Here is a 14,851-nt window from a genome sequence, read left to right as displayed (position 1 = left end):
GCAACAAGGCTCCTCTCTGGGAAAAGAGGTAACGAACAACAGCAGAATGCATTTGTTTGCATTCCGCCCCGGTAAATATGGTAGTCTGGATTTGTGCTACCTTGCTTAAAACCATTACCAGGGCTTCTCAAACTTCACTCCTTCTGACTACAAAAATTACTACACAACCCCAGGAGGGGGGACCGAAGCCTGAGCCCTTCCACTCTGGGGGAGGGGACAAAGCCCAACCCACAGTTTGAGAACCGCTGCATTAGACCATGCTGAACATATTTTCTGAGGTCAGGTATACTTTGACTCAGAAACCAAAGGGTTGCTGATTCTGATTTTGACATGCCATTATGAACACACAGTCAGGAGAGGTCAGCAAAGATGGTAAGGTTGACCCGAGGAAAACTAAAAATCCCTGCGCAACTATCATTATTTTCATTCTAGCAACACTGCGAGGTTTCGGTGGTAGGCACTGTAAAAACGTATAACAGGCTGTACGCTTGTAGAGGCAGGGACTCCCTAAGGGCTTGTCTATGCAGTGGGGTAATGCACATTACAGGGGTGTGATTCCTAAAGCGCACTAATGTGCAGCACATTAATTGGTCCATGTAGACCCCGCTGGAGCACACTAAACAGTTTCAAACAGTACTACGTTAAAGTGCACTAGGGAACCTCTAGTGCACTCCAGCGGGGTCTATACGGACCAATCAATGTGCAATTCAGCTGACTTGGGCTCACAGGGCTCAGGCTGTGGGGCTAACAATTGCAGTGCAGACATTCAGGCTGGGGCTGGAGCACAGGCTCAGAGACCCTCCATCTTTGTGGGGTCTCAGAGCCTGGGATCCAATCTGAGCCCAAACATCTACATTGCAATTTTATAGCGACTCAGCATGAACCTTGCAAGCTCGAGTCAGCTGACTCAGGCCAGCTGCAGCCATGCCGGGGGTCTTTTATCTATACAGACATACCCTCAGTGCCTTACAGAATCAGTCTCTTAGTCAAGAAAATGTATATCAATATGATACAAGTTTTGGATCAAGAACAATATCAAGTTAGTTGGATTATAAAAAGCATTGTGCAAAAGTGGAAATAATTTTTTGTGAAATTTCTCATGAAACTATTTTCCAATTCATTTCAGGACTTTTCACATGCCTGAAATTTCACTTTTCTATGGAGGAGCTATTTTCACATTGAAAACGTAGAAAATTATGATTTTGTTGTTGTTTTGCACTTAAAATTGTTCTCTCTAAGGAAAAGGTTGAAATTATAGGTATGCAATATATATGCAACAATATAGGAGATTAAAAGTAACTTTCTTTTGCATTTCAATATGAATACAAAAATCATCCTATTTTTACAAAAAAATACACGATTCATGTTTTTTTCAAGGAAGATGGACTCATTTTGTACTAGATTTGCAATAGAAAAAATTCAGTTTCAAATATATCTATGATAGTATTTAGCTTTTAAAAAATGAAATACAATTAGCATTAGAAAATTGCAACAATATACCTAAATGTCATCTTTGTACTCCTCTGGGCCCTGCATAACAAGGTGGCCTTGATTTACCATTTATTTATTGGAGCCTGAAAATTAAGGGCCTATCGCAGATATTTACGCCTACGAGTAACTTTACTTTATATGATTAGCTCCATGGAATGGCTTTACTCATGTGAACTTTAGTGGGATTACTCATATGAGTACAGATACTCATAATGTGTGACATATTTTTAAGACTAAGACTATACATTTCATCAGGGAAACACTGCAAAATCTGCCTTACCTGACGTCTTCTCAGTGAATACAACTTTAGACTCTGCTGTGAAATTCTGACCAGACAGGATCATCTGCTGTCCGCCGTAAACTAGGCAGCTCTCAATATCTTGTCTTTCAACCATTGGAAGCTCATGAGCAGATCTTTGGGCTGTGGACAAAATGCAGACATGAATGAAATCAAATATGGTTTACCAGGACTTTCCAGATCTTCACAGAACTATTCACGGATTGATCTTGTCATCGTTACCATCCTCTTGCTGCCAAAGGAGCTTCTCTAAGATGCTAAATTTAGGTTAAAAAGGAAAAATAAGCTTACTCAAGACCTTTTATTTGGAATCATTCAGGAGCTGGCTCCAAAGCTGTAGCTGTGCTGGCCTTACTCCTTGTCCTTGACAAAGGACAACTTGGATGAATGAGCTGGAGCGTGCCCATGTCTGTTTCCAAATAAATGGCCAAATTTTAAATGCTCACACACTACAATCCTGGAGCCTTAACATTCCACCTGCAAGAAGGATTCCACTGAACAACACTGAATTCCTTTTTAAGAGAACCAATGCAAAACTCCACGCCTGTCCAGCAGGACAGACAACATGAAAAGGCTTCAGAACAATCCGTTCAAAAATGCACAACTGCTGTGTACACAAAGCGCTGAGAGAGAGTTATGAAGCACATGAGGCTCTTCTACAGAAATGTAATATAGCATCTTCCAGATCATAATCACTGATTAACATGAGTTAGAACAATTCATACGGGCAGGAAAAAAGCTTCTAGGAATCACATCTCCATCCACATTAACCTGTTTCCTCAAGCAAGCCTGCTTGTTCACAAGCAGCAGAATCTGAAAAAAAGCCATGATCCAAGAGTCCTTCCCCAGAATAGACATCTGGAAAGGATCAAACACCATCCTGGGACCAGGCCCGGTGTTTAGCCCAAATGTATTTCTGTGCGCAATATTGCAATTGATGCTATGGAGGCTGGGTACAGGCTCAGCTGACAAACTCCACCTCCAATCCCAGAATACACTTTATGCTTATTTTAAAAATTTAGTCTGGTATTTATCACTGTAACTGTGTCATTGTAGATTTTTTTGTTTTGTTTTGCTTTGAATGTAGGACAATCGTTTGCCTTATTGTGCCCATCAAATGTATTATGACAGCTGGACTAAGAAGATGCCAATTAAGAGTATCTTTGCAGATAACTTTCACAGAAGCTGTTAATTTCTTCCACATGACTGTATGATTAATCCCTCTTTTTAAATACTCAAGTTTTGATGAGTTCATAATTGGATTTATCACAAAGACAGATTTATAGCCCTGAAAGCTTAAGAGTAAATAATATTCATCAAAAACCCATCTACTGCATTTTAAGGAGGACACACTTAAACTTCACCTGGGTTTGAATGTCCTCTCATTCAATCCAGTGTCATGTCAGAATGAAGGTGTGATGTTTCTTTATAGGGTCACTATGGGCCTAATTTTCAATGGAGCACAGCACGCACTGCAGCGTCCATTGATTTCAGTGAGTGAGGCAGGAAGCCTTAAATCCAGTTTCCTGAAGGGCACATGCTTCCTCCTGCTTCTGGACCCTGCTTTTCCTTTTAAAGGGGCCCACAGAGGGGAACAGATGCACTGGGAGGTGTGCATGCATTCCAAGCCCTAGTGTTCCTTTATGGGCACCTTTAATTCTAAAAGTACTTTTCACACTGGCCCATGCGACTATGTATTCAAAATCCACACTTGATTTGCCCCTGTAGGTTCAGCAACCGTGTGGCCAAATCTTGCAACTGTATACACATATCGGCAATTACAGTCATTTGCCTGCATAATTACCAATGTGAGCATGCAGCGATCATAACTACATGTATAAATTAGGCCCACGGTTGCAAGTGAATTTTGCGCATGCAACTGCACCTCTTGTTCCCCTGAAAATTGTGCTTGTATATTGGGATCATTTTGCCCATCATTGAAAGGCAGCCATTTCTGGGGGTAAGAATGGTGACAACTCCCCTCCCTCCCCCCAAAATACTAGATGACACTTTAGGACAGTGAAACATTCCATATCTAATTAATATGTCAGGATTGGAGGATTAAAAATATCAGTCCTAAGAATTTCAATCACAGGGTTTGGTTTTTCTCCTTGAGGCTGGCATAAGGTTAATGGAAGCACATGGGGAAGAGGTGAGGTCATGGTGCATAACATGGTTTATTCAGATGACATTTACCTATATGCATCCAGCTGCCTTTAAGTTGTTTGCAAATTCAATATTCTATTATTAATTATTATTTACTATTATTTTTAATGTATTATTTTCTCCCTGAGCCACAATTGTAACAGAACTGACAAAGAAATTAGGATCTTAACATATGCCATGTTTTCACTTGTAAGAGGACAGAAGATTCACTGGTGTGTTGCTTCCGCAGGATTATTTTGTTTTCCTTTGCAAGGAATATTAATCACCAGTAAATCCTCTTCCTCTAAAGTTCAGGAGGGATGGCCTGTATGTAATAATTTCACATTATTTCTTCTTCTCCCCCAGAGGTCGGCACTTCATAAAGTGACCTCCAGCTACTGTAGTTTATGAGCTTGAATAAATAAAACACTGTTGATTTAGCCAGTTGGGGTGTTTACTTTCAATAGCAACTGTTACTGACATAAGGCAGCAAAGCAAATGTTAAAGAAATACTCGCACTTGGCCTAAAGCAGCATGTCAACCTATTAAAGTCTGCACTATTTTTCTATTTTATTTGACTGTCTGCAAATCAAGATGTCATGGATCCTCAGTGCCAAGAAATACAATACGCCCAGCGACATGAGAGAAAAAGGGAACTGCTGTCTGGGGGGGCTGTGGTGTGCCTCTGCAAGCCCCAGCCTCACAAAAGGGGAGGAGGAAGGGAAAGGGGGAAGCAAATCGCTCCACATGCCACGCTTCAGACGTGCAGAGCACACGACAGGCAGAATGTGTTCTGGCAGGAAGGGAGGTAGCTCCTACATCTTTCTGGTAGTGCAGCATGCTTTCCTCATTCACATTCATAGATCCAAGGCCAGAAGGGGCCATTGGGATCATCTAGTCTGATCTCCTACATAACACAGGCCAGAGAACTGCCCCCAAACAATTCCTAGAGCAGATCTTTTTAAAAAGCATCCAACCTTGATGCCAGATAATGAGGAAGAGGGTGAGTCCATGCCTCCCTTAGCACTTTGGGGTGGCTAGCAATGCCAGAAGGATTTATGCTGGACTTAGGGTGCTTGAGGATTGGGATTGTGTCTGATCCCTGTGCAGGTGTGCATGGGTTCGGGGAAGCTCCTAGTACCTGCTCGCTTTTCCCTTCCTCCTCTGTCCAGCTGCACAGAGCCAGCTATCATCTGCTCCTCACAAGTTCCCTGCAGAAGAGCTGATGGTTCCTTGTATGAAGAAGTTGGAAGACAGCAAGTGGCTCAGAGACCTGATTGGAGACAATCAGCCCTTGAGATAAGCACCACTGTTGGCCCAATCCTGCCCAAAGGGAGTGTTGTTAATGGCTGTGTAGCAGGCAGCGGTGGGATCCAAGTGACAAACTCTAGTAACGGCCTTACAAGCATTATTTTAAAAAATCACTGACCTTTCCAGCTTCACCTGAGACCCGCCTCCCCCATCACCCCAAGAGGTGCCACTCTTCTCTTCCACTTTCACCCTGCAATGCGTCACTTTGGATAAGCAGATCTAGTCCTGCTTTGGGGTCATGCTTCCTTCCATTGGCTGGGAGGGCTGCCAAGCATTGCTCTGTTTTCCCCTCATGCCGACAGGGGGATGACAATGACACAGCGATTTTTGAGGTTCCAAAGTTTGTTTTAGTCCAATGCACAACAGAAACACTCAGATGTTTTTGATTTGGGGAAAGCCAGGTGTGTGGGGGAGGGTGGTTTGGGAGCTAGGGCCCTGGCCTGGGATATGGGAGACCCAGAGAGTGTGAGAGTCTCTCTCTTTCTCTCTAACTTTCCCAAGGAAAACTTCATTGAAACCAATACGTCTCAGGGAGACATTTCCACTTTGGTGAAACAACATATTTAGTTGAAATTTCATTTAGCCAAAGATCTTCTGACCAGCTCTCGTACTGACTCACTCTATGACTAAACTTCATTGAGTCCAACGCTTGCCTGAGTCCCCAGAGAGGAACTTCTTAGGCATTCTTTGTGTGTTTCTGCGTGTGCATGGTGCGTGTAAAAGGAGCAGTGGGGTGGAATGGGAGATGTGAAGAAAACCACTAAATTGATCTGCCTCTTGGTAGAAGTAGACTCGTGGGCTCACCGTGGGGAGCACCAATCCAGCCATCACATAATGAACAGATGCTCTGCTATGTACACAGACATGGCTGGATCCTGTCCCCTTTTCTCAGGGGACAAGAGCATTTTCAAAAACTAAATAACCAGGATTAACATATATATATGCTACCTTCACTATGATGCTTTTACATCATCAGGAATTACTCACATTGATAGGAATGTTAAAAGGTAGGATTTGATCCTAAGTCTATTGAAATCAAGAAAGGGCTCCCATTGACTTTGTTTGGCTCTGGATCAGTGGCTTACTTCTATTCTATATTGACTCTTATGTTGCCCTCATCACTGTGTTATCTCGGCATCTTAATCTCTGGGGCCTGTTCCAGTCTAGTTGCTATAATTCCTCTAAGAGCTTTACCCTGACCTCCAAGAACACTTATGAAGAGAGAGTCCAAAGAACAGGGATGGACTCAGTTATGTACCCAAATTTCAAACTCCTGCAAAGTTCAGGTTGTTTGGTCCCAGAGTTTTGGTTTGACCTATTATCATAAGGTCAGCTGCAAAATTCTGATCTGGTGCTTGGTTTGCATTTTGATCCCTCTCCAACTCAAAGGTTAACGGTTTTTCAAATCAAGGTTGTTAGCTTGTGGTCATCCCTACCTGAAAGTTGAAAGGATTAGAGGCAGGATGTCTAATGAGGAAAGTCTGAAATGATGATCTATGCATGGCTCAAATCAAAGACAGTAGGATAGTACTGGAAAGGAATGGCTGAACCTTACAGGATTTAGAATAGAGGCTTAGTATGTAAAAGCATCCAAAAGCACCTGGAAGCTAAAAGTGCAAAAGCTTTAGATAAACAGTTCAGAAGCTCAAAAGAAGTTTGGCTGAGTTTTGGATGAAGGTTCAGATGTTCACTCTTATTTTACCTGACCTGGTTTGCCCAATCCGTAGGGCTTTGCAGGGAACCAAAAGTAAGAAGAGAGATTATTTGGATTGGTCAAAAGGGACAAGGAGGCAGCGATGAATGGAAGTAACGAGGACACTGAAAACTGAAAGCGAGATGGTTACGGGGAAACATTGCTACCACAGCTTCAGTCAAGGGCTGGCGCTGGATCTTGAAGGAGCTCCACCAAAGCACCATCACAAGTAGAGCTCACAAGAAAAAATGGACGCTTGAGGAATTACAGCCTGGATTCACATTGCAATTGTCCCCCCGTGCAAACTTCAGTCATCCCCTGGACATCTCCCCCTCCCCCACCCCCGCCACCCGGTGTCTCAGCCAGCCAGAGTTCGCCTCAGCCAGCCTGAGATCACCTTTGCAGGCAGGCTTTCAATTCACTGATCCAAACAGAGTCCCCTGATTCCCAAGGCTCTTGACTCAGTTCAATGCCATATGGGGGAAGAGGAACACAGGAATAGATGACTGAGGGGATGCTTTCTGGTGCTAAAAATATCTGATCCTATAAAATTCAAACTAAAACCTGAGAGCAATAGGAACAATTCTTCCTTCTCTTCTTTTTAGAGTGAAACTTAATGAGCCAAAGTAAATATCTCTTTCCTCCTGTCAGACTGTGTTTATTAACCACAAGCTGCTCGCCTGAGGCAGGGTAGACGTTAGCAGAGCTCCTGAGCCCCATGCCTAATCGAAGCACAAATGTTCCGGAGGAGACTTCAATCCAACAATCACAGTCACAGAAGCACTCCAAGTCTTCTGGGATACATGCATGGGAAAGCTGCAGGAGAAAGGAGACAAAGGCTGGAGGCCGTGCTTAATTTGTGCCAGGGCTTGCCAGGGCTCAGCCCTGGCACCTCTAGCCCCAGCACCTGTGCCATGTCAGTTCTGAAAGTAAACTAATTGCTTGAGCCCCGGAACCTCTTTCATTACAAATTAAGCCCTGGCTGGAGGGAGATCTGGATTCTGGGATTTCCACAAGGAGACCAGGGATGGGAGGTAGTTTCAATAGAAAGGGTGGGATATTCTGTTTCCAGATAGGAGTGAAGGATGGTGAATGGCCTATGTGAAAATTGCATCTTTCATTAAATCAAATCAATCAATCAATAAAATAGCTATGTTTCTGGACCTCAGGGTTGCAGAGAAAAGCTTGAAAATATGACCTAAGTACACCAAAAAGGCTAAAAAGAAGTCAAAGAAAGAGAACCTAACATTGGTTTAAAAACAAATCAAACTTTGGGACCTGGCTGTGCTCAGTGCTTGGGGTTGTCAATACTACCCTGTGTCCCACACTATTAGCCTGCACAAGGCTAAACGGTCCCATGCTAGAACTATCTTGGAAAATGGTAGGGAAATGCAGTTCTGGGAGAGCAATATGGGATGAGAACAGTTTAGAAAGCATTTGTTGCCAGCACAATTGAAGCAGCAGTTTGCACAAGGCCTTTCAAACAGAAACAATGCACAATAAATAGAGGGCTTGTTCATACCCTCCCCTTGCACATTACTGTTTAAATGAAACCCTTGGGGAGAAGGAGTAAACAGCATGGATGGTAACAAAGTGCGTTAAGAATGGTACTTTCTATACTGCAACCAGCTCATCAACCCAGCACGTGATTAATGACAGGAAAACCATGGCCTTGCTTCACTTCACTGCAAAGCAACTCTCTGGGTATGCACAGCATTTCCTTTTAATCCCTCATGGAGGAGATCTACCCAGATTAACCTTTGCTCAAAAGTTTATGGTCTGCATAATGCATTGGGTTGTTTGCTTACACTTGCAGCAGCACCCTGATGGCAGGCAGTAAACAGGAGTTTACTCTCACACCAGGACTTTCAGCCTGACTGCGGGTATGCATTGTCTCACTGTCTGCAGCTCACAGCTACCGGGCCGAATTCTGCCAGCAGGCACTGGGGTGAATATGGAATTGCTATTGCCTAGATTTACACAAAATGATGTTGAAAGAGGCAAACATTATCTCTGTTGCAATGAAATTTCCAATTCTAAATTTTGAAATTTACCTAGGGAGGTGGTGGAATCTCCTTCCTTAGAAGTTTTTAAGGTCAGGCTTGACAAAGCCCTGGCTGGGATGATTTAGTTTGGGATTGGTCCTGCTTTGAGCAGGGGGTTGGACTAGATGACCTCCTGAGGTCCCTTCCAACCCTGATATTCTATGATTCTATGAAAAGGGAATCTTTTTTAAACAAATTTTTTTTTAAACCCACAAAATTTCAAGGTATGTTTTTCTGATGCTAAATTGGACAATTTTCATGAAATAAAAAAAAGTTAAGTTTTTCAAATTTAATTGAGAAAATTTGCAATCATCTTAGCACTCATGCTCTATTAAAGGAGCAAATTAAACAATCTACCAATTGCCACTAGATCATTTATTACTGCTTTTAATCGCTATAAACTAAAGCCCCTCTAGCCTGTCACTTGTAGTCTGATCAGCTGGGATTCACAGCTGAGGAAAAGCAATAAATGATTTGACAAGAAGATGACAACATTCTTTAAAATGACTAGCTCTTTCCATCATAGTTATTAGTGTGCCATATGTTATAAACTGAGAACATCTAAATTATGGGAAAATCTACTAGAAGAAAAGAAAAATAAAGGAAACTTGCAGGGAAATTGATTAAAAGTAAACAAAATCTTTGATCCAATTTAGTGGAACAAAATTAGAAAATCGGAACCATCTAAATTTCTCAGATGGACACTGTATTAAAGGAAGAGTTTTTTTTAAAACAATCAACCAACCACCTTATAATATAAGAATAGGTTTTCAGAACTCTCTGTTATGTCAACTGCAACCATTGTAAAGAATTTATGAGGCCGGCATAACATCAGCTAACATAGACTGCATAGGTTTCAGAGTAGCAGCCGTGTTAGTCTGTATTCGCAAAAAGAAAAGGAGGACTTGTGGCACCTTAGAGACTAACCAATTTATTTGAGCATAAGTGAGCTGTAGCTCACGAAAGCTTATGCTCAAATAAACTGGTTAGTCACTAAGGTGCCACAAGTCCTCCTTTTCTTTCTATAGACTGCATAATAAAAGGGCTGCAAGATACTTCAAAAAAGACTAACAAGCATCTACTAGAACAGAAGCTGTGACACAGCTTGAATGGTATTCATGATTCTTGCATTCATTTCCCATGAGGGATTTTTTTTGTTTGAAAGAACCTTTGAGAAAGCAAAATGCCAATGTGTCTCAATGCCAGAAGTGCTCATGGGGCTACCTGGAAATCCCTCCTTCTCTTTATAGAAGTTTGAGTCAAGGAGCAGAAACAAAACCATCTGACTCAGGTAGCCAATCACATACCAAGAGTAAACCTCAGCCGATAGTAAAAGATGCAGTGCAAGCAAACAAGCTGAAGTAATTTCACAGAAAGGGTTTGAATAATTCTGTAATATTGGACAAGCTTCTAAAGATTCAAAACTGTTCACGGATGAGTCAGAAGGAGGAAAAAAGGAGGGAGGATGATATATTCGCTGAATAAGCTATTCATGATGGAGAGTTTGCCAGGCTATAATAGTAGCTATGTATCCAGAAATGTCATGCTGAACCTAACATAGACTCATATTTTGGCACTAAAGAAATTAGGGCTCAGATTTTCAGAACCAAAGACCAGATTGTTTCTTATGGGCGAGCAGTCTTCCACCTTTGTACCCCTGCACAGCAACAGGACAGTCACATCCAGGGCAACGCAAGGACTGCTTTTTCTGAGAGCCCCTGGGGTTAGGGTTGCCAGGCGTCCAGTTTTTGACGGGAACACTGGGTCGAAAAGGGACCCTGGTGGCTCCAGTCGGCACCGCCAACCAGGCTGTTAAAAGTCTGGTCAGCAGCGCAGCGGGGCCCTGGGCCTAAGGCAGGCTCAGCTCCGCGCAGTCCCTGTGGCCCCTAGGTGCATGGGTGGCCAGGGAGGCTCCGTGCGCTGCCTCCACCTGAGTGCCGGCTCTGCAGCTCCTGTTGGCCAGGAACCGTGACCAATGGGAGCTGCAGGAATGGTGCCTGTGGGCGTGAGGGCAGCGCACGGAGCTTCCCTAGCCACCCATGTGACTAGGGGCCGCAGGGACCTGGCTGCTGCTTCCTGGGAGCTGTGGTAAGCGCCGCCAGGACCCCGCACCACCGCCTGCACCCCAACCCCCTGCCCCAGTACGGAGTCCCCTCCCGCATCCAAACTCCCTCCCAGAACCTTCCTACCGCACCCCCACACCCCAACCCCCTGCCCCAGCCTTGAACCCCTTCCTGCACCCCAGACTCCTCATCCCTGGACCCATCCCAGAGCCCACACCCCGAGCCAGAGCTTTCACCCCCGACCCCCTACCACACACAGCCAAACCCCTGCCCCAGCCCGGTGAAAATGAATGAGGGTGGGGAAGAGCGAACGATGGAGGGAGGGGGGATGGAGCAAGTGGGGGGAGGGGCCTTGGAGAAGGGGCAGGGTAGGGGTGGGAAAGGGGCATTCGGTTTTGTGCGGTTACAAAGTTGGGAACCCTACCTGGGGTACAAGACACCCTTGTGCACCAGGCAGAATATGCTGCACCTCCTGAAATGTTGTGGTAGGTGACACACTCCCACTGTGTGTCCTACAGCCCACTGGGTTTGTTGGCTCTGCACCGCATGTATTGCTCACCTAGGCCCTAACTCAGCAAGGTACTTAAGCATGTGCCTAACTTTAAGGACATTGATTTATGTGCTTAAGTAACTTGTTAAATAATGGCCCTAATTTGTGCATTACCACAAGTACCTACGCAATGCACAGGTGACTGACCAGTGTGTGCAGGCACTGGGATTGTGCACACACAATCACAATAACTGCACAGGCATATCGCCTGTGCAAATGCGCTCATGTGCAGAGCAGTTTGGGGGCTGGGGGAACAACCAGGTGAACACACTGCTATTTGGATCCACTGGCTATAGATCTCTGCAGACATCTGGTACAGTTGTGGAGGCTAGTACAGCATCAGGGCTCCACAGCCTGGCGGGGAGGATTCCTACCAGCCCATGTAGAACCCCCACCAGTGCCAAGCCCAGGAGGGAGTGGATTCATCCACAATCAAATGTTAACGGTTGCTACAATTAACAGTGCAGTTTAAAATTCCTTTGCCTCATCGATTGCTTCAGAGTAAAAGCCACAGCCACAAAAGTCACTAGCTGCCGACTAATCTAGATGTCTAGTTACAGTTTACTCCTAATGATATTTTTAAAATCACTCCTGAATCTGAGGCTGAATCTGACATGAGTGAGGTGGAATAAGACCTCCCCATGAAAGGAAGATACTTCTACAATTCTGTGATTCACAATTTCTGCTTCGTTGCAGGAACTGTTCTGCTGACACCAAAGGGAGTTCTTAAGCAAGCTCAGCCTCTGTTGAGGTGGACAGTCCAGCATTCTGTTGGAAGCAACAGTAATCTCTGGGGAGCCACAACCGGCAGAGCTAATGACCAGTTCACTTGAAGCTGCTACGTAATGATGTTCCCCTTGGGGACATTTTAAACCGCTGCTGGATACGGTGGGTCTTACGGGAGGGTTTATCGTGGACCAGGACTCCCAAGTGACAAAAGGGAAAAAATAGCAGAATAGTGAAACCACATTAATACTAGAGGGGGGCGAGGGGGGTGGGGGAGGAATGAGGATCCGACCCAGTAAGTATCCTGGATTGTGGCATCCATGGTGACTCTACACTTTGTGATGCTAACCATGTGATTTGAACTAATCTGAGTCAAGGCTAGAAGGCGTTATGTTTCTATAAACTAGTCCAGAGGTGGGCAAACTATGGCCCGCAGGCCACATCCAGCCCACGGGACCATCCTGCCCAGCCCCTGAGCTCCTGGCCCGGGAGGCTGCCCCCCCTCCTCTGCAACCATGCCGCCATGTGGCACAATGCTCTGGGCAGCAGGGCTGCAGAGCCCAGCCTGACCCGGCCCTCTGTGCTGCGTGGTGCAGCGTGGCTGCCTGTCCTGGTGCAGCCACGCTGCCAGCCACTGGTGCTCCAGGCAGCACGGTAAGAGGGCAGGGAGCAAGGGGGGGTTGGAATAGAGGGCAGGGGAGTTTGGGGGGTGGTCAGGGGCGTGGATAGGGGGCGGGGCAGTCAGAGGGTGGGGAATGGGGGTTGAATGGAGGCAGGGGTCCCAGGGCAGCAGTCAGGAAGGAGAGGAGGGGTTGGATGGGGCGGCCGGGGTCGGTCAGGAAGCAGGGGAGGTGGATGGGGCAGGGGTCCCGGGGGGGGAGCAGTCAGGAAGGAGAGGGGGTTGAATGGGATGGTGGGGGACTGTTAGGGGCAGGGGGCAGTTAGGGGCAAGGTGTCCAGGGGTGGTCAGGGAGAAGGGGTGGTTGGATGGGACAGGGGTCCCGGGGGGCAGTCAGGAAGGAGGGGGGTTGGATGGGGTCATGGGGGGCAGTTAGGGGGGGAGGGTCCAGCGGCGGTCAGGGGACCGAGAGCGGGGGGATGGCAGGGTGGATAGGGCAGGAGGTCTGGGGGGCTGTCAGAGGGTGAGAAGCGGTGGGATCGGATAGGGGGCGGGAGCCGGGCCATGCCTGGCTGTTTGGGGAGGCACAGCCTCCCCTAACTGGCCCTCCATACAATTTCAGAAACCCAATGCGGCCCTCAGGCCAAAAAAGTTTGCCCGCCCCTGAACTAGCCTGTCTGAACACAGCTTTCTCCTTTATTGTGTGAACTAGGCTGAGGTTAGTAACTGGTGCTGCCATTTGTAAACACTGATAATTAAATACCGGACATTAGAAATGGAAAAGACTTATTACTCCTAATTATCTAGTCCATCCCATCAGGCCAACCAAGATGGCTCCCTAAAATACATTACAGTGCTTTGTCCCAGCCAGGGTTATGTTTCCCAAGTGATGGGGCTTTCTCTTTTTTCCTTGGGGAAACAAATCCACTTTTTTCCAACGGGAACTTTAGTTACTTATAATAGGAACCTAAATTTTAATTGACTCAATTTAATTCCAGTAATCCTAGCAATAAACCACCTGGGCCAATCTCTGTCTTCTTGGAGTTTACATCCTTCAAATATTTGTATAAAGTTATCATGCCACCGGAGTAAATGTGTAGCCACGTTGAGCAGGCCAACATTTTCAAAATAGCACAGGTGCTATTGCAGAAATTCCCCAGGCAAATTAAACATGCATGTGCAAAATGGCGTATGCAAATAACCAGCTACCTGATTGACTCCTACAGTTCTGTTGACTGTGTGCACAAAGTCAATGCACAATTGTGGATGGTTTTAAAAAACTTCAGGCTGCATTCTTTTCAAAAGAAAGCATTGTTCTTTGGGTGGGAGCCCAGGAGCCTGAGTTCTCTTCTATGCTTAGACACTGACTCACTGTGTGACCTTGGGGCAAGTCACTTAACCACTCTGTGCTCATTTTACCTCTCAGTAAAGTGAATATAAGACTTACCCTACCTAGCTCACAATGGTCCATTGAAGCTTAAATAATTCTGAAAACTGCTTTGATACCATCAAGAAAAGGAGGACTTGTGGCACCATAGAGACTAACAAATTTATTTGAGCATAAGCTTTCGTGAGCTACAGCTCTCTTCATCGGATGCATTTGAAGTGAGCTGTAGCTCACAAAAACTTATGCTCAAATAAATCTGTTAGTCTCTAAGGTGCCACAAGTACTCCTTTTCTTTTTGCGAATACAGACTAACACGGCTGCTACTCTGAAACCTTTGATACCATTGATTGCATTGATATCTGATCTCTTCAGATGAAAGTAACTAGGGAGATGTAAAGTTCCACTAACCTTCCCTCATAAACCAATCTTCCTTCCTCTAGCCCACTCTAGTCACTTTTGCTGCTCTTCTCCAAACAAGCTAACACCACGAGTAAATTTATATTTGTAACACTTGATTTCTTAT

General features: G+C 45.2%; 1 protein-coding gene across 6 annotated transcripts in view; it reads right to left on the bottom strand.

Annotated features, from left to right (window-relative positions):
• Positions 1-14,851, bottom strand: part of NFATC2 (nuclear factor of activated T cells 2) — a 135,585-nt gene that overhangs the window by 69,222 nt on the left and 51,512 nt on the right. For all 6 annotated transcript variants that reach the window (XM_075118766.1, XM_048820353.2, XM_075118767.1 and 3 more), the window contains exon 6: positions 1,772-1,912. In XM_075118766.1, the coding sequence (XP_074974867.1) occupies positions 1,772-1,912 (141 nt within the window). The remainder of the gene's footprint in view (positions 1-1,771; positions 1,913-14,851) is intronic.

The sequence above is a fragment of the Caretta caretta genome, chromosome 13, assembly GCF_965140235.1.
Source record: "Caretta caretta isolate rCarCar2 chromosome 13, rCarCar1.hap1, whole genome shotgun sequence".
Taxonomy (NCBI): domain Eukaryota; kingdom Metazoa; phylum Chordata; order Testudines; family Cheloniidae; genus Caretta; species Caretta caretta.
Note: the sequence above shows the minus strand (reverse complement) of the source record. Positions and strands in the feature narration are given on the sequence as shown.